Source organism: Myxocyprinus asiaticus, chromosome 16 (assembly GCF_019703515.2).
Source record: "Myxocyprinus asiaticus isolate MX2 ecotype Aquarium Trade chromosome 16, UBuf_Myxa_2, whole genome shotgun sequence".
In the NCBI taxonomy this organism is placed as follows: domain Eukaryota; kingdom Metazoa; phylum Chordata; class Actinopteri; order Cypriniformes; family Catostomidae; genus Myxocyprinus; species Myxocyprinus asiaticus.
Window position 1 is genome coordinate 48,608,888 of NC_059359.1, and position 24,169 is coordinate 48,633,056.

The following is a 24,169-nucleotide window of genomic DNA, read 5'->3' on the forward strand; positions in this document are numbered from 1 at the left end:
CAAATCCTATAGACTTGAGCCATATCTAGAGACCAGAATATTATAAAGACTTGAAGTTCCTGGGCTCAGTATATTTTGGTTTTTACTTGATCTAAATGAACAATTCCTGTACCCCAAAAGGGAAACATCATGGCAATAAGAGTGTCAGTACAATAGAGATACCTGACATTAGAGTCGTTTGGAGCAGCCACACCTTACATGATGGAGTTCACATATTAGATGAGTGTCACTTCGCAAACTCCAGCCTGGGGAAATTATTACAGTCACACTGTTTCCTTTGTTCTTCTACAATAACTGTGTGGTAGGACAAAGAGTCTCTGTCAGAGACACTAGAATGCAGATTCTCTTGTGTTGTGCAGTACAGTTGTGGCTTTGTGTCACTACACTGCTTTCAGACCTGACGACCTCCTAAGGAAGCTCCACTCTGAAACTGATCAATCTTTAGAGCTGTTAAACAGGGTCCAGAATTCCAGCCATTGATAGGTGAATTGATATGTTAAATATTAAATACTACATAAACTAGGCATCCTAGATAAACTTTTGATGTACGAGTTTACTTCTCGGAAGTTTCACATGAACGAAGATCATTTTGATGCCCGAGTCTCCGAGTTGGACTGAAAGGCAAACGTTCAACATGGCAGAGGAGAGTACATTTTCTGTAGTGAATGTTAGGTTTGATTCCTTTTTTGAAATACAGCTAATAGTTAGCACTTGCCATTTTGGTCATACACACTTATGTATATCGGCAATGATTATTGTACATTTTTACACTGAGAATATAGCATGTATTTGACCAAAATTCCATTATTGTCATTGTTACGTCAAAATAAGAGTTCCCCTAGAAATATGCAAGAATGAACCTGATGTTGTCCATGTTTCCTGTTCTTTCCAACAACAAAGCACTTGAACGTGACATACTCGCAATTAACATTTCAGAAATGGGAATTAGGATAATTCTGACAGGACCAGAAGGCAGCATTATATCAGCAAGTGTCAGACTGTCAACTAGAGGTTGGCCGATTGATCAGTTTTACCGATTAATCAGCACTGATAGTTGCTTTTTAGAACTATCTGTTATCGGCAAAAATCCACAATGATAGTTTGCTGATAGGGAAAAACTATCAGTGATAGTAAACTGTATAGTTTTAGAAATATAAGCAATCACTGACACTTCGTGGGGATTTAATGTGTCTATATCCGTCATTATGGTCAGTATTCACCATATTTATTACCATATTTTGTTATCTTGATTAGATAATCATCAACATTTTCTTAATTGAAGCGATGGCATGCAAAACAAAAATGTAAGTATATGGAACTGGTTGCATTATAGTGTTTATAAAACATTTTTATTCATTTTGAGAGTCTGTTTGTTGTCTCAGGTGTATTTCTGACTTGTTTATAGTTAAAAATCCCACATTATGCACCAAATCTTTTTTTACGGTTATTATTGGGAATTTGGTTGCACAATAAACTGCATCTAGGACTTAATTCCGTTTTGACTCTTTAGCCTCTGTATCTGGATCGCTGTTGGAAACTCTCAGAGAAGACCAGGAGACTCGTATTAAACTTCAGCAGGATTCTTTATTGTAGAAGATCAGGAGCATCAGAACGTCAGAACGTGCTGTCTTGCACTGCAGTCATCGAGTCTTACTTAGGGAGGCATACATTGTATTTTTTAGGCATTCAGTGGGCAGTCCGTATTCATATTGGCCTTACACGGGTGAAACAGAGGTGAGAAAATCTGGATAAGTATCACCAAATGGCTTGAAGCCTTGTCATCTCCAGCATGCCTAATCTAGATAAATAGTATCCACCAAGGTGCTTGAGGGGTTCACACCTAGGCACTGCATTTACGATACTCAGAAAATGATTGAATCAAAAACAATAGCTACCAGTCAAAGAATGGGACTGAGCCATCAAGAACCATCACAGGCAAAAAGGGGATAGACTTAGTTAGCATAAGAAACATGTTGTCATTCACATACACTCTCGGTCAAGCAGACAAACAGGATATGGCCATTGGGAGATAATCTCACAGAATCACAATACCAAATACCTTGAAAGCCCAATACAATGCACATCACTTTAGTTTTCTTGTGATGTTATATGAAAGACAGTAGACCACCTGATCTTATAGTGACACTTAAATTTGCAATCCCACACCGCCCTGTCACAGGAAAGACTAAGATTTTTTTTTTTTTTTTTTTTTTTACATATTCAATATATCGATTCTAAAAACTATCGGCAGATAAATTGGTTAACGACTTTCTTCACCTTAAGCACCGTTCCCACATGCAGCGACATCTAGTGACAAAACAACAAGGTTTTTACTGCACTACTGCAGTTAATTTCAAAGCACGTAAAATCCTTTGCAGAATGTAAATTTTTTTTGGGACAAGAAAACTAATTCCTTGTCAAATTGGATATGGCCAGGTTAATAACATTAGAGCGAAAGCATTAGATATGGCCACTAGCGCCTTCAAGCCTTCGGCATACATTCATTTTGACGTGAACACTCAGCGTCTGCGTACAATCGAATGTGAGCCTGTCAAAGTCTACTCCATATAACAGTGCGTGCATACACAGGCAGTTAGCTCATGCATGCTGCGACTGCTGTGAGATGCTGGACTATTTCTCTTCAGTAGTTTAGACCCATAAAGATGTCTTTATATTCCTTCAGACTCCAGTTATACAAATTCAGGTATCTCCAGACCTCCTCACACACATGCTCTTGACTTGCACATCCACTGTTGTTGTTTTTACCTTTATATCCTGATGTTTAGCGGCAATTACATCTTCTAGTGCTTCTTCATGACAGCAACAGCTCAAAATGTAAGTGTTGCCACCTTGTGGACCCACTAAGTAGTGCAAATAATTCCAGGTGCATGCACATTCAAAGACGCACAGTTAGAAAAATTGGTCTTGCGTGCATTCAGTGCTCGAGCACTCTGGTGATGATGAGATTTGCGCAATGTGTCCTGTTGCGCCTGACCGAAGTATACTTTGGGCTTTACAGTACAGGGGCAAGTCGCTGCATGTGTGAACAGAGCTTTAGTTATTGGTATCAGAAAAATCCAAATTCGGTCGACCTCAAACATCAACATTACAATTTGTTTTTAACCATGAATTATGTTGCAGTTTCTTATAAAGTTAACTGCCAACTGGCAAGAAATCAAGTTTTACTCTCATTTGTCTATTGTCAATTTTGGACCCTGCCTGTTAACATAATGGAAACTGAACCCACTCACCTGTTAATTTACTAACACTGAAAGTTTCCTGGTACTTTTTAATGTTTATTATGGTGAATTTGGATCATTCTTTCTCAAAGAGCATTGATAATGTATGCAGAGGTTTGTGAGAGAATGTGTGCAGATCTTGTTGACAGCAGGGGGATGGTGGTGGTGACAATGATGTTACTGTAAGTGCAGCGATAACTCAAGCGTTTGTGTGCAGGACTGGGCGAGGCAGACATGAACCAGAACAATGGTTGCTCCAGCAAGAGTGCAGTGGTGACTGACTCCATGAACACTGAAGTACATCACAGCAGCTGGACGCAGCCGAGCCCGGATGACCCGAATGCCTCTGGGCCCCGCCCACACTTGGTCCGCCTCTTCTCTCGAGATGCCCCAGGTCGCGAGGACAACACCTTCAAAGACCGCCCCTCGGAGTCCGACGAGCTGCAGACCATCCAGGAGCACGGAGGAGCAGGCTCAGAGTGCGGTTCCGAGTGTGCTGAACAGGACCCCGAGTAGAATTCCTCCTCTCTTACTCTTCCCTCGCTCCGATTCCTCTTGAGAACAAAGAAAACGCTTAGTATGGCATCCGCAAGCTCCTCGCAGTCCACATTCAGACTGGGCCGCAGCAAGAAGAACCCGACCGTTATGGATCAGATCGGAAAGTTCTTTGGAGGAGAAAAGAAGAGGAAGGGAAAGGTGAGGATTGAGTGGGCTTCATTTGACAATATCATTCAGACCGCTCCACGAGTCTGTACTACTGCTCTATTGTGCTTTATTTCTGGAGTATTTGTTTGTTTATCAGCAGTGGTCGTGTGATTATGATTTATACGTTCTATTATTCTTTACTTTTGTCTTTTCAACATTGTTATTAGAATTAATGTCCAGTAAAGTTATTAAATAGATAAAGCTGCATTTTGGTTTATCAAGGGATTTTACTGTGGTTCAGGGATTCAACGTACAGATATTGTGAGAATTATGTTTATAAACAAAATTACTTTTATAAAATGTATGAGTATTTTAAATGCCTGTAAAATCTAGTATTTTTACCACTTTTTCACTGACTGTAAATGAGACTTTGAAATGTTGTACGGTACTTGATGTATGTGGTACAGTTGAGTGGTACCATGTCTCAGCGAGGACGTTTATGTGTGAAGATGAAATTTGACACATCAATGGCCTTCCCATATTATCTATGATCAACTTTGTGTATCCGAATTATATAGAGATTTCAAAACCCAAGATGTTATTTTTCTCCATAGAGTTGGTACAGTCTGTCTTCATTGTACGGAGTAAGCACACTCACGTTGTGTTGTTGGCAGTGGCATTTTTTTTAACACCCCAAGTGTGATCAAGGATGTTAAAAGAGGGAGATGTTCAGATTTTGACAGTAAACTATAGATTCCAACTTTTCCTATGTTAGAATCTATTGTTATTATAATGAAAGGTTGAGTCCTCAGGGTTTTTCATGGTACAGATGGAGGCTGTTACCGATCATCTTGGTTCCTTAACTGAATTTGCATAGTTTTGGAAATTATCCTTAAGGGTTGTCATCATTGTATGTACATTACTTCTCTAATTATGCAATTTCCAGAGCCTTAACTTATTAAGATAAAAAAGGAGAGAGATAAAGAGGCTTTATTTTAGAACATTAAGCAGTTATGTGACAAAAACCAAATTTGGGAAACTCTGGGAAATTAGGAAATTGCATTTGAGTCACTCCTTGCATGGGCATGTCAATGAAAAGGCAGTTTTTTTTTTTTTTTTTTTTTTTTTTTGGGGCTTGTGTGGAAATACAAAATGAAATAGCCAAATAACTTCTAAATTATGTATTTTTGTTTATTCATATTTTTTAAAGCGACATATAATAGTTAAAATGTTGCAAAACTACTGACCTGCACACAGTGTCTGACATTAAAAAATTTCAATATACATTTTGTGTGGACAAGAATTTGCAGGTGGAGAAGATGAAATCAAGACTTTTATATTTGTTCTTTAGAGATGGTGAGATTTTGTCATCTTTCCAGCACCAGCTATGTTGTAGTTTTGATCAAATGTGTGTTGGTCTCAGAGCTACATGCTGCTTCTTTCTCAAACATGCCTCAGGTTAACCTCTCACTCACTCACTCACACACGCACACACACACACACACACGCACACGTAACAATGTGAACTATAAGTGTTAATGTCTCTAGTATTTACTGTTGATTGTTGCCCTTTTGTAACATTTTGCAACAATATGAGTTTGTGATAACCTACATATCCTGTCAACCCTCAGTCTGTCCCTTAACCTGATCCTTAGCTGAGCTTTTTTCATCTTAAGTCTGCTTGATTAAAATCTATGTAACAAAATGAACCCTGGCTTTATTTTTTTGTTTATTTAGCTGTAACCTCTTTCTTTATGATGCTCAGAATAAGGCTTAGTACAAATTTAGTAAACGTGTATGTTTTTATGTTATGCTGTTGACAGTAGAAATGCTATATTGTCAAGATTATGAAGTTTTTGTTATACGTTCAACAGTAACAACAAAACTGTACCAAGAGGGAAAGCTTTGAAATGCACTAAGCACATGCTGTATGGTCCTAATATTCATGTCAATATTCAGTTTAGGGTTAAAGTACAAAAGTTAAAGGACTAAAATGGGCTATTTCATGAATTAAGTATGAAATTTTCTGCTCTTAAATAGTCTCTGATAGCTGATACTTGTGCGCAGGGTTCACATGGTCATGGAATTTTAAAATTGTGTTTTTTCATGCCTGGAAAATTAATGGGAATTCCTATAGTGAATCTACCTTTTTCTAGTTTTCCTCTGAGAAATATCTCCGCTAGATATTGCTCTTGTGTCGAGCAAGTGGCTATTCAGACCGAACACATTCTTAACCTAAAATAAGCTTGCGCAACTGTTAAATTACACATCAATTTGATTTGATAATCGTTTGCGTCAATTCTGATTCACAGTCTCCACTCTTTATTAAAGTCACATGAAAACAGGAGATGGTCATTTAATGGTGATTACACACATAACATTAGTGTAAGTGAACAGAACTGCTTATAACGAGCACACTGTGAACTCTTTATTTACTATCACCTTTACTAAGACCTGAATCAATACATAAATTAATTAACATTATTAGATTTAATTGACCTTGGGGCAAATGTAGGCTGGGCCATAGCTAGTAGGGTGAAAGGTGTTAACGATTCTAGGTTCCCACAACAAATATTATTTTAAATATTATTTTATTCTATTATTTTAAATATTATTTAACCGTATTATTTTAATAGGTAAGGGGCCCATGTTATACATGTTCATGTGCACTAGCTTGCTCTTCTCGAGACTTATTTAAGGATTTTTAAAAAAGAAAGAAAAAATACAGCGTGTATCCTCTGTAGGTACCACGTGTCACTGTTTCAAGTGACCCAGCAACAACATTTTTTAATTTTTTGGATCATTTATATACAATTTGGCATAAAACCACTACTGTGATAAATCTTTCAACCTATTTTCTACATCTGAAGGGTTTATGTTTGGATTTGTCATTGTGTCATGTAAGCTATAAAAAAATTGGGTCTTCAGAGAAATATGAGACATTACAAACTCTTTCCTCACTGTTGTCATGATTCCTGGATGTTAATGTTCTAGAGTTAACATCCTGAAAATTAAGACAGTGCTAATACTTGTAGAAATGATTACTAGTAAATCTTAAAAGGTTGTTGACTGAAGTGTTTTCACTCAAGTATACTGTACCTTAAGTATGGCTTACAGACAGTTGACTGCATATTAAATTACACATAAAAATGTTATGCCCTTTAATTGGTTGATTCTATCCATCATTTTGATATGAAACGATCCTGTGAGAGTACTGTAATTAATTTGGCAGATTACAGTGGACTTGAGACAGGTGTATAAAACATGGCATAAGTTACCAAAAAACACAAATGATCACATTGACTCCACTGGGTGTGAGATCAATGGAAACCACACATTATATTTCTTACTCTCAGGGAGTTTTTCCTTGTGTCTGCTCATTTGCTCATTCAACTCAAGTGGTGAGGATAGTTTGGTAGGTAGGTATATTTAAAAGCATCATAGTGTTGTTTACTGAGGCCAGTGCAAAGAAAAGAAAAACAATCATCTTAAAATTGTCTAGCACCTCCCACATAAACAGATGTGAGATCATGATAAAAATCCTAAGCGAGGCAATTATTTTATCTCAATTATGGCAGTAAGAGCATGAAAGGGGGAAGTTGTGTTGATGAATGGGTAGAAAAGTGGGTGTGGTGCCGTGAAGTCAATGTAGGGAAAAATCCATTCACAGGAAAGTTTCTTAGAAGCAGTCATCTCTAGAGAAATAAAAATACTTCATGAGGAAGTGATAAAGTAATGAGGAAGTTTGAAGTAATGAGGAAGAATGAATGAATGGAAGAAGTGAGGTATTACGGGTGTCAGGTGATGCATTGTTTACTGCTGGTCACACATTGTTCTGGGTTTCTAATTTCTGGAAAGCTGCATATAATTTTACAATGAAGTTCTAAAAAATGAATTGTTAGGTTTTGGATTACCAGGTCATTGCTAAATGTGAGGCATAACTTATTTGTTTGCAACTGGACATTATTCTCCATTACTTTAACGGACCGTTTTCACGTTTGGAATAAGAGTAAACTATAGCAGGGTAAAAGCACCACAGGCATATAAAAGTTTATAGTGCATATAAATGTTATTTTATAAATTGTCTCTCCGAAAGAGGAACATTGAAGAGAATTATGGTAGTCAAATTTATTTGAATGATCTGTATTGATTAGTTTGCTGGATTTAAAAAAAAAATAATAATAATAATGTTCCAGTGTAATAAAATACAAAGAACAGGGATACTTCCATTAAATAATGAACATTAAACGAGGAAGAGAACAAGTTATTTATCCTAAAAAATAGAAGTGGAAGGAGTGCTGCAACAGATGGTATGGATCTCAACATCATTGAGTCTGTCTGGGATTACATGAAGAGACAGAAACAATTGAGGCAGCCTAAATACATACTAAAAACTGTGGCAAGTTCTGCAAGATGCTTGGAACAACATAACTGCCAACAACCTTGAAAAACTGTGCAAGTGTTCCTAGGAGAATTGGTGCTGTTTTAAAGGCATAGGGTGGTCACACCAACTTCACTTTGTGTGAATTATTCATGCCATTTTTCACTATACAAAACTTTTCATAACTGCTTCAAAATTTTGCACAGTACTGTAGGTCTTCAAACGGTCAGTGGGATGATGGTAATATTCCCAGCATTTAACCATTTAACATCATCATACAAGCAAATTTTTCAGGGTGTTGCCTCAGTAAAGATGTGGCTTGTGACTGCTGAGGGAGTTACAGAAGTCTTCTTGACACAATCACTGTGCGAGAAAGTGAAAGTGAGAAAGAACAACATGGTAAGTTTCAGATGGATTACAAAAGTCCAAAACACAGGAAATACAAGTATTCATAAAACACACATAGGATGGCTCCATACATTTCACTTGCAAAGACACACTGACATTCCTGCTAGTAGTTGAGCACTTCATTTGTATTACATGTTTCGTTTTCCAATGTACAAGACCAGTTTCAAATTTTTCATTGCACTCTACTGAACATAGCTTTTGTCTTGGTGTCCAGTCCTTCATTTTTTGTCCTGGTGTCCAGTCCTTCATTGTATTTTTAAGATACAGTAATATGAAATTCTGTTCTCGTGATCTTAGAGGAATAGTTTGCCCCATAATGACAATTGTCTCATCAGGACATTTTTGGTCTGTTTCTCACCCAAAACTATAGTATCGCTTTAGAAGACTTGTAATATCCAACTCAATTCATGGATTACTTTTAGGCTGCCTTTATGTGCTTTTTGGAGCTTTAAGGTTTTGATCCCCATGGAGAAAGTCATTTTGGATGACAGTTTGGGATGGCATTAGGGTTAGTAAATGATGAGAGAATTATCATTATAGGGTGAAATATTCCTTCAAAAGAATACAAAAAAGACATCAGAAATGACAAATTTGAAGTTTCATGAAAGAAACCCTAGAATATCGTATGTTCTGTCACTTTTTTTGTAAAGCAACTTTGGACTTTTGGAAGTTATTTAAATAAAGCATGCTATTTCTCTGTTAATGTTACTATTATAGATGTGCAAAACTACCAATTTTCATAATCATCGGTTGTTTGAACGACTTGTCGTGTAGTCTGTGTTAAGGATAATAATGTATAATTAGGCTCAGTTATGTTTCCGTGACCACAATCAGACACCTTTTAGAGGTACAGTATATACGGATGCTAAGCGCATCACTTCAACATAACTAATGGATATTCAACAAATAAACAGGCTAAATAACTATAACATCATATTACATTTTTCTAACATCATATTTATTACTTTTCTAAGTAAGAAATGTAATAAATAAGAAAGGCTCTAATACAGAGCAGCACAAAACGGCTTATGTGCATCCTGAATGCAGAATGATGCGCTTCAATGTACTGCTTCATGGTGATGCTCGATGCGCAGTCAAAAGTGCAGAACTGCAAGATAATATTGCCAGTACACATCTAGTTCATGACATCAAGCAGTTTAAACCTTTTTACTGCAACTGTTTATTTAAGCAGTGTCAGACAGAATCAGCAAAAGTCTTTAATCTCTCCACATCACCTCACATATACGGCAATATTACTCATGTCCGACAGTGATCATCATGAAATGTATTCTTGATTCAGTGCTTTGTTGTAAGAGCAGCACATAAAAATACTTAAAAGAAATGAAACTTGTTGCAGAGGGATTTACTGTACTGACTGTTATTCATTGTTAAGCACAGCAAGTGCTTTAATCACGTAAAAACGCCTCTAAGAATTTGGGTCTCTCAATTAATTTGAGAACTGCCCCCCATTAAAACCACCACCACTAATAATTTAAATGTAAGTAGTTAGACCCCACTACAACTGACTAGTTGATTAGTTGACCACCCTGGCACATCCCTTTTTGCTGTCATTTCAGAGTTAACCTTTGTGTTTGGTTGTATCTAGAAAGGCTGCAGACATTCTGCTGTACTGAACTTTAGTATTTGGTATGAAATGCATTTCTCATAGCTGTTTGTGTCCGAATAAATTTCCTTCACAGAGCACCTCACATTCTTCACCTCTCTTACCATCCACATCAGACAAATTACATTTCCGGTCTATGCTTATAAAGTTTTTGTGGTAAATACAAGGGACAAATATACTTCAACACTGTGGCTGTGTTCCAAATGACACACTATACACTGTGCACTTACACTAAAAACTATGCACTCGATCATCTAGTGTATACATTTTCAAAGTCGTCTCAGATATAACAGTAATAATTTTTTTTACTACACGAAGCATTCACCATTTCCCAGCTGACAGAAGTGGCTTTTCAAACGCACACTGCCACTAGCTTTAGCACGTTAGCCAGCCTCTATCCATCACTTATTGTATATCTCAAATAACAAATTAACATCTTGAATAATACAAAATTATCTTGTTGCCACATTCACCATTAATTACAATTGTTTTGTCAGGCAAGCATAGCGGCCAGGTAACTCCTAGGACAAGCAGCAGTCATTGAGTGCGTTAAGTATCCAACATTCCACACTAAGTTTTTCGGCTGAAGAAGTACAGCACATCATCTGGGTAACCCACAATAGTACTAATGTTTACCCACATAATACATGTTCAGACCCAAATAACACAATGTGAACAGAAACCTACAGGGCAAGAGGAGGGGGAGGGATTGAAGTCAGGTTTGGAAAATGCAGTCGAACCAAGTGTGAAAACAGCTTTAACTCTTACAAAAATTGAGAGTTCATGGCAAATTCGTCATCATTTTACATGCATATTAGCTTTACGGCAAACTTGCAGCAAATTGTCCATTCTTGCCAAAGGTTTGCTGCAAGTTCAACATTAACGGAGAAGAGTTGCAAAGTTCTGGCAAACATTTGAATCACATTTGAATCACAAGCTCATTTGCATGTGAAAATAATGAGTGGCAAGTTTTCTGCAAATTTGTGACTAGTTTGCCAGAACTCTAGATTTTTTGTAAGGGAATGTATGAATCTTAAAGTTAAGAACTAACACATTTTAGGCTAATGAATTTAGCTAAATGCTAACATTGGCAATATGTATGGAACAAAAAGGTCTGTGGTATCAAACTTTATTTGATCATTTAGTATTTCCCACTGCTAAAAACGAAGTATTTCAAATTGGGATTCACCCATACAGTGGCAAAAGCTTGACTCATGCATATGCCACCACCATAGTTGGATTTGAGTGGTGTGTGGTTGTTTTGACTATATCATTTTTACTTTACTTAGGTTTACTTTACCTAAACTGTAAAGCACAATGATGATCTGTTCTGCCCACCCATTGAGTTTACTGTCCACTACTGTAAAAGTCTGGACTGAAGACTTTATTGTGGATTTACGAGATATGCTGTGAATTTTTCATGATCCGATATGTTCTCTTCATCAGGGCTCTTTCCGTGGTGCTCTCTCCGCCTCACCTCAGAGATCGAGCGCATCACCTCGACGCCGCACGGATGAGAACGCTGTCATGCATTTTTTCAGAACTATTGTACGTATCTCTCTCCTCCTCTGTCTATATTTCTCCTGAATCTGTCAAAAAAATATAGCCACTTAATAACATTTATTTAAGAATGAACACAGTGGCACTCATATTACAGTTAAAAAATATGTATTTTGTTTAACATTTAATTGATGTTCTGGATTCAGTATTTCAGTTATAGTACTTAAGTATTATACTTAAGCTCAATCAACAGCATTTGTAACAAAATATTTGTTACCACAAAAAAAGTCTACTTGGCCCTCATCCCTATTCCTTTCTTTAAAAAAAAAAAAAAAAAAAAAAGGAAAAATGACAATTAGGTTTCATCCCTGGTCCATCACCAGAATACCCTTTCTGCTCCATGTAAATAAGAAAGTCACATAACCTATCTTCTTGGTATCCTTGTGCAAAAATTGTGCAAGTTACCAGGATTACAGAGTTTACTACTGTTATGTCATCATGACAACAAAGTTGAAATTTTGGATAGCGCTGGCACCAGGGGCATTTCTAGGGTCACTGGATATTCAAGAGGACTTAGCCCAGACCTCTATGGATACATATGGGGCCATCCTTTGATGAGATATCAGAATATAATACACTTTATAATAAAAGTTTAAATGTTACATCTGTGAGATGTTATGTATATATAGTAAATCTTTAAATATTACTAATACTAAAAGGTCCCACTAACTTTTGTCTTGGCTTCAGATACACTCAAAGATCGGATGTACTTTAAAATGTTATTAAAAAAACACTATATTGTCCCTTTCGGATTTCCTTAGTTAGTTTAGAAAATAGCATGCTGTAAATAGGCTAAAATAGGTGCTTCTGAAAAAAAAAGTAGTTGCTAGTTTTGCAATGTTCATTGCATCGTGTCTTGATAAAAGAGTTTTTCAACAAACGCAAATGTCCTGGCTCATGACTTAAAGTTTGCAAATTCCTCAGGGTGATATATCTTAATATTTGGAACTAACTACATCGGGATTGACCAGCTCAACACAGTTCCCAATATCTCACCAAGACAGGAGTGCTGACCAGACACACAGCCACAATTGAGTGTTGCGAGCACTCATCTAGCATGCGCGCACATACATGAGTGCTGGAAACCAGCTGTCACCAAGACAGTGCTTGTTTACTGAATTTAGTCTGTTTTTGGTATTATCGATACTGTAGAAAGACAGGTATCATTCATGTATATATATTTATTAGTTTATATTACTTAATATTAAAATATATTGTTAAATTATTCGAATATAATTTGTTTTATTATCAACTTGATACAAGCACTGCCATAAAATCGAGAGTTCGTGGCAAATTTGGCAGAATAAAATGTCAGAATCTAATGTCAGTTGACTCGTTAAACATTTTAAATTAATCACATGCATTAATGCATTAATTTCTAAAGCTCTAATTTGAAAGTTCTGTGGGCTGACCCTATTTACTTCCATTGTAAGTGCCGTACCGAACAGACAATTTTTGCTTTAAAAAAATGAAGGAAGATTCTAAATAATTTTTTGTGGTATTCAACATTATGGCACAAATGTTTCCATAGAGCTTAACTGGTATTGAACCTGAAAAATTCCTTTAATGTAGTTTCTTTTCTCCATTCAGGTTTCACCTTCTACACCCAAATCTAGGGTAAGTATTCATCTCCTCAACTTAAAATCTCCTTCCTTTCAAGAAATGTTATGCTAACATTACTCTAGCTAATGTTGTGCTTCTAAACATGCTTTCCCTCTTACAGTTACATGGTCATGAGCTCTGAGTTCTGAAGTGATGATATATGTTATATTTTCCTTATAAACCACCAAGCAAATACACTGGATTCAGGGTGATATCAACTAGGTGCTCTGTGATTTATTTTCTCTTAGAACAGAAACTATACATATGGGGTTCATGCGCATTACGTGCACTTGGGAGGGTGTAACTGGAACCCATAAAGGTCAATACTCATTTAGTTAATACACAACATATTCCTCCCCTCTAACTTTTGAAGTAATTAAGAAAATAAAGCGTTTAGTGCGTTTACATATACGTTCTTACACTGATAATGCTTAATAAGCAGACAACGTGCGTGGTCATGTAAACATAATAAACGGTTTTCTTTTAATGGTGTAAGGTCATAAATGTTGTAAGAATAAACCGGTTGACATGGGTAGATTTTTGCCCATTACGCTGATTACGCGTAGCATGTAAACACCTTTACCAGTGTTCTCACTTGCTTATCCAATGTGTGCACGTGTTGAGAGCATGTATCTTCATGGTTTAACGTCAAAAGCTGAGAATAATGTGATTATTTCAAATCTCATGTAAACACAGTTTTCTTGCTTAGTCAGATTTTTTAAATAATCAGATTTTCTAGAGTAATTAGAGTACTGGTGTGCATGTAAACATGCTCATTTTTCAACAAATAAGAAAATTGAGTTTTACTTCAACAGTACCATTTCTATTTCTATAAAACTCTTTTGTTTTTTGATATAACAACCATTTTTTGTTTTTCTGTTTTTTGTTTTTCTAAACAAAGGAAAAGCGTTGATTACCTATATTACCAGGTGTAACCCTGGGGATTATTCTGCCCCAGTGTTGAGGGTTAGTCTCTTGACTAGAGTATCAGTCTATTTGGAGGATGTTGTTCTATCTTAGGATAGGAGCGACCCATAGGCAAATTAACAGCTACAGTCTCTTTCACAGGGGGCTGTGTGGGGATGGGCACAGGTTGAGTTGTGCTCTGAACACAGTCTTTGTCACAGTTTGATGAAATCTCAGCCGCCTCAGTCTCCACAGCTGGTAAAGGCAAGTTCAAGTAATGGCTTGTAGTCCTGGACAGTCTATAAGGGAGGATCTGAAGTTGTCTGTTCCACTGAGATGTCACTGAATGTGGGCCAGAGATTGAGGTGAGGGATCTATGGTTGTTAGGAGTGTAAATCGCCTTCCAAACAAGAACTGATTAAATTGTTTTACCCTGAACACAAAGGTGATTCCACCATTTGGATATGTTCAACAGTTTGTGTGATGGCTTAAGCATGTTTGCTAGGTTTGGCACAGACTTTGCACAGAATGTCAGCAGTCCCGGGAATGATGTAATTTGACTCATGTTGGTAATGGATGGGGCCTCTACAATAAGCTTCACTTTTGAGGGTTTCTTGTAGAACTATTGATCACATGGCCCAGGTACTCTACCAAGGATCGGAAACTCACACCTGTCCTTATGGTCCTTCAGCCTATAGTCCTTAGGTCTCTGCATAGTGGCATCCAGGTTACTTAAGTGCTCTTGCTCATCTTTCCCTGTAATGAGCAGATTATCAAGGTAACATTCCAAGGTAACAATCCACTGAGGATCTGATCCATTGCTCTTTGGAACAATGCTGGGGCTGAAGTAATTCCAAAGGAAAGTCTCTAATACTGGTCAATTCCTTTGTGAGTTACAATGGTCAGCAGTTCCTGTGAGCTTTGGTCAACATGCATCTGTAGGTATGCCTGGCACATGTCTATCCAACACCCAGCTAGACTTGAAAAGATGTCTTCAATTAGGGACAAGGGTTATTGCTATGCAGTAAGGACTTACTGTCAACTTAAAATTTCCACAGAGCTGAATAGACCTGAATTTTTTATGACTTTTTTATGACCGAGTTTTGTGTTTTCACTGAGCAGGTGGACTTCTTGCCAATTATGCTTTATCCTTTCCAGTCAAGTCCACCCTAACAAAGCTGGGTGGTTGCCTAAGTGATGTACAGTGGTAGCTTTCTTTTCTGCAAGTTGAGTTTAACTGACGGCTCAACTGAACCGTTTCACCTGTATATGTCTTCAGTGTAATCTTGGATGGCTGGGTTGTGAGATGTGGCAACTTTTGGAGTTTGTCTCTGACACAATAGATACCATTGCCCCAGTGTCCATCTGCATTTGTTTGGTTTCCCTTCCAGAAGAGGAGTAATCCAGTAGCCCTCTTTATCTCCTGAAACAGAGAGGACTTTTATATTATCCTCCTCCACAGAACCAGAATCACTTTGTGTGTAATGTGCATTTTCCATTTTGTTCACGTTCTTCTTTTTGCATTTCTGGAAATTGAGTTTTTTATGTCCAGCATTTTTGTGTTTGCTGGCATGTTCAATGTGGCTTTTCTTGTCACAATTTCTACAGTCTGTCCTTGCACCAACAATCTGCTGCCTGGTTATCTAATTTACCACAGTGATAGCACAACTTATTGGGTGCCTTGTTCTTAGAATCAAAATACATCTCATGTTCTTGGGTGGATGCACTTAGCTGCTGAGCTACACTGGCCAGCATTTCCATTGATGTACTAATCTCTATGACCTTCTGTAGTGTTTGGTTGCTTTCAGTTAGTAGACCTTTCTGTATAGCCTCACTATGAAGGCCACAGACCAGCCTGCCTGGTGTCACTCAATGACTGACCAAACTCACAGTGTTCGGATAATTGTTTTAGCACAACCAGAAAATATGAGATAGATCCAAGTCAAGTCAAGTCAAGAAAGCTTTACTGGCATGACTGTTAGCGTTTACAATATTGCCAAAGCATTTTAAGTACAGATGTGCACAATATAGAAAATAAATAAATAGGTCAAGCCAAGTCATTTTTATTTGTATAGCATTTTTCACAACATACATACAGTAGTTTCAAAGCAGCTTTACAGAAAATTATGCTGTAACAGAAAATTAAGCTGTAATGTCTGTTGTGTCTTAAAGTCATCATTGTGCAGGTTGATGAAAAATGTGGCCGTAGATTATGTCTTAAAAATATATATTATTTGTCTTAAGGCTCCCAGTGAGCAAGCCAAAAGCGACTGTGGCAAGGAACACAAAATTCCATAAGATGTTAGTTAATGGAGAGGAAAAAAAAACTTGGGGGAAACCAGGCTCAATGGGGGGCTAGTTCCCCTCTGGGTAAACAGCATGAATATAATGCCAGTATTAGATAACTATGTGGAATACAAGTCATGGGTTAAATTAGTAAACCGAGCAGATGCTGGTGGCCAATGACTGAACCAAAATATTTTGTATAAACTGTAAGATTAATGACTAAAAGTCTTTGAAGTCCATCCTGATTAAACTGCGCAAGTGCACACAGACGCATTGTCCTTTGTTATTTGGCTGATGAAGGTGATGATTTAGTTGGCAATTCATTTATTGTCTATGTATTCCATTTTAAGAGTGTAGTCACTCCTTTGAACAAGGTGATGTGGGCAGAAATCAGTGAGGTGCATCGCAGTTCGACTGGCAGCTTGTGGCAGTTCACTTCCGTTGAAGGCCATCCTAACACTAAGGTTTAGGAAGTGGCCAGTGAAGTATCCCATGTCTTATGGTTAGAGTTGGCTGCAGTTCATCCTCTGTGAAGTTCATTGTAGTAGACTTAAGTAATGTCTGGATGGGATAGACTGCATTTAGAGTCATCACTACTTTCATCATGATACATAGCGGTGGGAGTGGGATACCAGGCATGACTGAAGCTGGATCTGGCAGGCTCTGGCAACCTCAGGATATTTATTGAGACAGGGACACAAATAGAATAATATTAGTGTAGATGCCATTTACTTTAAAGAAGAGTTTTAGAATTTGACAAGTGTTTCCGGATCCGGCAGACCTGACTAATGCAGCATTACTATGTTTTGAGGGATAAATTAGGTGAATGCCTAGCTGAAGAGATGAGTCTATAGTCCAGACTTAAAATGAGAGAGTGTGTCTGCATCCCGAACAATGGTAGGAAGAATATTCCATAGTTTAGGAGCCAAAAAGGACAAGGATTTACCTCCTTTAAAGGATTTTATGGCTGGGTATTGATACAGATTTCCCTGTTCAATTCCGATTCACAAGCTCTCAATTCGATTCGATTCCAATCTCAGTTTGATTTGATTTGAGTCATAGGAGTACATTTCTGTTACAATGTTCATTTTGCTTAAAAATGAAAGAAATTCTCTCTCAGCTAATGCTTTTAATTATAAAGGAACCTTTTCTAGATAAAATTTGAAAATATAAATTTTACCAATAATATTTTGTCATTGGTTTTTCATCAAATTCCTCACGTTTTAGCTTTTGAAAGATGTTCAAATTCAGTCTATTCCATCAAGTAATGTCTTGAAATTGCATATATTATGTTGCATATATATTTTTTGTTACATCTTTATTGTTTACTTGCATAATTTGTACTTTTTACATGTATTTATATTGATATGTACTGTATACACATGCTAAATCGGTACTGCCTCTTTAAGACTACCGGCATCAGCCAGTGAGTGCAAATGTTACATTTTTTTTAAAACAAAACTTTTACTTTTAACACACAGTAAAATGACCTCTGTGCTTATAACGTCTTTGCCATTACACTATTCAATCACTGGTGAGTGAAATCTGAATATTTACCAGCCAGTGGCTAATCACAGACATTTTTAGTTGCATAGTGCGAGATTTGGTCGCACATGCAAGTGATTTACTTGCATTATAGAGGGTTGCTAGATTGAAAGATCGATCTAGGGATTTAAGAATCAATATCGAGATTGTTCAAACGAAGATTGTGATTTATTGGAAAATCAATATTTTTACCCAGCCCTAGTGGATTTTGATATTGTAGGTATTATTAACAGGCCGGAAATTTGCTGTTCTACAAACATTGGAAATGTGATTTTCAAAAGACAGATTGCTATCAAATATAACACCCAAGTTCTTCAATGTAGAAGATGATGTAACAGTACATCCATCGTGAGTCAAAATAGATTTTAACAGCTAATTTTTAGAGGTTTTTGGTCCAATAATTAGTACCTCTGTTGTGTCAGAACTGAGAATAAGGTGTGAAAGGTGTAAAAAAGAAAAATAAGTCGCACTAAAAGTGCAAAAATGTAATCTAAAATAAGGTTTAAGTAACAAAATATTATGTTTGTAAATTTATAAACTGTACACTGACACATGCTTATCACTGGCATCACCTGTTGACATGTTACTGCTGTGTTACACACTGTCCCTCAGGCCATGGCATGCTGCTATATAGCTAGCTGCAAAGGGGGCTATGTTTCCCTCTCACTGACGGATTTCTATTTTTTCATCATCTATCAATGTGGGGTAGTCTGAAAGTGATTTTAGAAACTGTGATTTGTATTTGTCTCTGATGTTTTGGTATTTTTCACAATTTAGGAGAAAGTGCATTTCCGTTTTGAACTCGCCTGTTTTACAGTGTTCACAAAATCTTTTGGTTTCCAGGAATATGTGTTTAACATTTTCAGTGGCTAGACTATGGCCACTAAGCCTGTTTTTAGGTTGAATTTGTCTGTTTACTATCTCTAACGGTACTGAGATATATCTATAGCATTTTAGTTTAATTTGTGTATTGGTTTCATCTTCTCGGTGTACTAGGTAGGTACTTTTGGTTTGTTTAATGATATTTTTTATGTTTGGTTCACTGGTAGTGTTTGTATCTGACCGGTCATTGTCAAGCTTAGAGAGTGACCAGCTGTCTAAGGGTGCTTTTTGTGGTGTTTAGCCCTTCTGTTTGTAGTGCTTTCCACTGAAGAGTGTTTTGTGTGCTGGATTTAAGGTGTTTCCAGAAGGTGAGGGCTCTTTTTTGAATATTAATTATTAGTGGGTATCTACCTAGTTCTGCTTTCCTTTACAAAAAACTCTAGAGTTCTGGCAAACTAGCCGGAAACTTGACGCAAATTTGCCACAAATTATTTTCACATGCAAATGAGCTTGTGATTTACCACAAATGTTAGCCAGAAGTTTGCAGCTCTTCGCCGGTAGTGGTGAACTTGCAGCAAACCTTCGGCAACAATGGACAATTTGCTGCAAGTTTGTCGCAAAGCTCAATTACTAAGTTTACTAAATTTGCCTCAAATTTGCCATGAACTCTCGATTTCTGTAAGGGTTGTTAGCATTATTTGGAGTTTTTCTTTGGAATTTTAAGATGTACCTGCAGAATTCCATGTGTAGGGATTCAGCTGGATGTTTTTACCTTTCTGTATACTCTTGTTGGCTTTAAGGACCCCATAGATTCACCGTCTTCCTTTTATGGAACCTGAATCTCTCAGCAATAATCAGTCACTTGAGTGAATAATGGTCTTTCCCTCACTAATATGTTTTGTCTCCTGGTTTGGCTGGTTGCATTGGGCTTTGCAATTGACTGAATGTTTTTATCCCCATGATACTTAGAAATGTTGGCACAACCGCATGTGCTTTAATTTCGTTGGCCAGCACAAATTAGTAAAAATGTTCAGTATAAGCGCTACATTGCTACACTGATTCATCAAATGGGCCTATTCTATCAATCAGTGCAGCCATTTTTTTTTTTACTTACTCTCCTTTTAGTTATTCCTCTGTCCATATGACTCTCTCCCAAACTCAGTCCATGTTACATCGGCAAATTGCTCCTTCACTCACTCTGTTTCCTTCTCTTCATGGCTGATCACAGAATCGCTGCACATCCAACTCCCTCTCTCTTACGAGAACAGAATGGCCTGCACCTAAGACTCACGCAGCGACACTGACAACACAGACTGTTTTAAAAAAATAACAAACTCTAATGTGATTATTTAGTTTAGGCAAGTTTTTATTTTGGGGGGTGTAACCCATAAACGCCAATAGTCATTTTGTTAATACACAACAATATATGCTTCAGTTATGTTTAATTGCTGGTTCCTGGTGAAGAACTACTCCACACATACACTACCGGTCAAAAGTTTTGAAACACTTGACTGAAATGTTTCTCATGATCTTAAAAATCTTTTGATCTGAAGGCGTATGCTTAAATGTTTGAAATTAGTTTTGTAGACAAAAATATAATTGTGCCACCATATTCATTTTTTTCATTACAAAACTAAAATAAAAAAAAATAAAAAAACGTTTTTGAAATTGATGACTTGGTCCAAATAATAAAGAAAAGTAGTCAATAAGTGCCCAACATAGATGGGAACTCCTTCAATACTGTTTAAAAAGCATCCCAGGGTGATACCTCAAGAAGTTGGTTGAGAAAATGTCAAGAGTACATGTCTGCAAATTCTAGGCAAAGGGTGACTACTTTGAAGATGCTAAAATATAACACAGTTTTGATTTATTTTGGATTTTGTTTAGTCACAACATAATTCCCATAGTTCCATTTATGTTATTCCATAGTTTTGATGACTTTACTATTATTCTAAAATGTGAAAAAAATTATAATAAAGAATAAGTGTTTCAAAACTTTTGACCAGTAGTGTAATTCTAAAGATAAATCCACAGTGAGAATTGCTGATACAATGGAAAATGGAAATCGTGGCAAAAGAGCTCAACAGTGACTCCCATAAAGCACTGTGAATGACATGATCAAATCTCCCTACACTCTCCAACAACTTTATTATTTGAATACATTTGAATTTTTTCCAAAAATGTTGTAATATACTTATAGTCCAGGGGTTTGTTGACTTTTCCGGCCCAGAACCCAAATAAAGCATAGTCTTTAACTGTGTCCCTTGTTATAAACATATTCACATGTAATATATACTATATTTAACTGTAAATTTGTTGGCCTTCCACACATAAAGCTGTGCATTATGGGTGTAACTGATGCTTTATCTACCTATTTTATCATTCTAGTGCAGCCACATATAATAATAGGGAAATGTAGCTGTCGCCTCATAAACCATGATTATTTTTTCTGGCAAGCTTTAACGCTATTCTTTAACAAATGCTATTATTTAACAACGAGTAACAATAGATGCATGTACTGTAAGGTAAACTGCACAGTCAAAATCCACAATTAAAACAGAATAATGACCAACACCAATTTGCTTCCATGATTCTTTAATTGATGACAACAGTCTCTAGAGTTTGCTCAGAATGGTGCAAAAATAAAAAACAAATCCAGTGAGCGGCAGTTCTGAGGACAGAAACGTCTTGCTGATGAGAGAGGTCAACGGAGAATGGTCAGACTGGTTCGAGCTGACAGAAAGGCTTCGGTAACTCAGATAACCACTCTGTACAATTGTAGTGAGCAGAATAGCATCTCAGAATGCACAACATGTCGAACCTTGAGGCAGGTGGGCTACAGCAGCAGAAGACCACATCAGGTTCTACTTCTGTTAGTCAAGAACAGAAAGCTGAGGCCTTTTTTTTGGCACTATTCTGAGTAAATTCTAGAGACTGTTGTGTGTGAAAATCCCAGGAGATCAGCAGTAACAGAAATACTCACACCAGCCCATATGGCACCAACAATCATGTCACAGTCAAAATCACTGAGATCACATTTTTCCCCATTCTGATGGTTGATGTGAACAATAACTGAAGGCCCTGACATGTATCTGTACTGCTGCCACATGATTAGATAATTGCATGAATAAGTATGAATAAGTAGGTGTACAGGTGTTCCTAATAAAGTGAGTGTAGAGTTGTTTGATTCCAGAATTTTTGCACAAGCTAAACATGGGGTATTGTAGTTCCAAATATCTTTGCTCCAGAGTTTAGTTGCACAGAAGAGAAGAGTAAACTGAGCATTTTTGCTTTTAGCCATTTCAGTTAATCTAATGAAATAATTGCACGTATCATTCAACATGTCTCAAGCTCACGGAACACTAACAAAATGGTTCCTTCCCAAATACTGGAGAGGGATCAAATATAAGCATCCACAAGCACTCACTATGTGCTTTATTAACAGGGAGAGCAGAAGTCACAGAGCTCGGCTAAAGGTAAAAAAGGACGCGGAGACAGTCAAGGCACTTTAACCAGGATCTTCAAAATGGTAACAGTTTTTTCTTTATGTATCAGTGATGAAAATATTAAATCAACAGTGATTTTCAGCTTGTGTTTACATTGTCTGTCTGTTTTAGGGAGGAAACCAGTCTGCCTCATCTACCAAGCGTTGAAGTCCCAGTGCCTTTTCCCCATTTCAAAATTAGGAGGAAAGGAAGAAAAAAGGATGAAAAAAATACCAATTTGTCTTTTCTTATTTTTCTAATTCAGTAACAAAGACTTGAATAGGCTTTTGCATTGATTGATATGTGACAACACAATCTGTGTCCTAAGACTAAGTATTCCTGTTTAGTCTTGTCAGAGTTGTACTAACGCTGTGTGTAATCTTTGATGAGTCGCTGTCTGAATGAACTAACTAGACACTGATAATGAAGCCGAGTCAGTTTGAGCTCCTCTCAGGACTGGTTAGGTCAGCAGCCATATGTCTAGAAATGTTTCTGTCTTGTCCCTGTAGCGCTCAAAAATACTTAACTGTGCAAAGCTTTAGTGTGGTCAGTATCTCTCTCAGTATTTTGTTTATTAGATCCCAATCGTTTTTTTCTAGATGGCTTACACGCTTTATTTCTCTATGAGCACTCTTACCAGAACAAAATGTTGTAAAAGATGCCAAGATGTGCACTGCATATCCCATAATCTGTTGAACGTATGTCATGTGTGTCCTGGTATTATTGACAGACTTCCCTAACTGGCTTTTTCAATATTATGGGAATTTGTATCTGGAGATTTCATCTTAATTTAGTAGCAGACAAACCTCCAGACAACACTAGAATGTTCTTGCGTTAGATTGGCAGTGTGTTTTACAGATTAGACTGGCACTAGGCTATATGTTTCAGGCCCTATGCTAATTATTCATTTGAGCCGACATTTTCATTAGGAATCAAAAGCCATAAAACCACAAAAAAAAAAAAAAAAAAAAAAAAAGGGAAAAGATGTCTCATACAAACTAAAACATACTATATGTAGTTTATGTTGATGTTACAGCAATATCACTAATAGATGGCAACAATTAAAGGTGCAAAAAATAAGTTTTTGTGTTTCTCTTTTTTGTAATTTTTATTCTCTTAACTGATTTTACACATTTCACCAAACTAAGTTCAACATTCTCAAAATAATTTGCACAATTTACACATTTAGCTGGAGCCTATCCCAGCTGCCTCGGGCCTAAGGCAGGGAAACACCCTGGACAGGTGGTCAGTCCATGTCATGGCAGATTCCCCAAAACAGCCATCGAAGCTCAGTCAAGTCAAAGAATTCTCAGAGACGCAAATTTGTGATTCCAAAAACAGACTTTTATTACAGAGTAACAAAGTCAAGGTGGTCCATGGAGCATCTGAAATTACACTTTAGAATCATGTATTTTTTATACAGTTTCTGTTCCCCTTATCTCTTTTAGTGATGGCCTCTTCATCCAATAAAATCATCTTATGCCCCCCTAGTTTTGTCATCACCGTCTCCCTTCTAGCTGGTCATCCTGACCCAACTTGCTTCAATAGTGGCAAAAGCATGACTATTTCATTTCATATGCATAAAACACACTGTAATCTGATTAGTATATTAAATTATTTCCTTTATTACAGTCGTTGGTTACACACATTCCTGCAAGATAGGAAA

General features: G+C 37.0%; 2 protein-coding genes across 4 annotated transcripts in view; both read left to right on the forward strand.

Annotated features, from left to right (window-relative positions):
- LOC127453902 (myelin basic protein-like) overlaps positions 1-3,755 on the forward strand; it is a 21,169-nt gene extending 17,414 nt beyond the window's left edge. For all 3 annotated transcript variants that reach the window (XM_051720664.1, XM_051720667.1, XM_051720666.1), the window contains one exon: positions 3,457-3,755. In XM_051720664.1, coding sequence (XP_051576624.1) covers positions 3,457-3,755 — 299 coding nt within the window. The remainder of the gene's footprint in view (positions 1-3,456) is intronic.
- LOC127453903 (myelin basic protein-like) lies at positions 3,672-23,583 on the forward strand. The gene is made up of 5 exons (XM_051720668.1): positions 3,672-3,935; positions 11,744-11,845; positions 13,448-13,474; positions 22,464-22,547; positions 22,636-23,583. Exons 1-5 carry the CDS (start codon positions 3,819-3,821, stop codon positions 22,669-22,671), a joined length of 366 nt encoding a protein of 121 aa, XP_051576628.1. The 5' UTR covers positions 3,672-3,818; the 3' UTR covers positions 22,672-23,583.
- Positions 23,584-24,169: the final 586 nt, after the last annotated feature.

Excerpts from the sequence above, each read along its gene's own strand:
- LOC127453903 (XM_051720668.1), top strand. The coding sequence starts at position 3,819 with ATGGCATCCGCAAGCTCCTCGCAGTCCACATTCAGACTGGGCCGCAGC. Across the intron at positions 11,846-13,447 it reads TGCATTTTTTCAGAACTATT|GTTTCACCTTCTACACCCAA; the intron begins GTACGTATCTCT and ends TTCTCCATTCAG. Across the intron at positions 13,475-22,463 it reads CTTCTACACCCAAATCTAGG|GGAGAGCAGAAGTCACAGAG; the intron begins GTAAGTATTCAT and ends CTTTATTAACAG.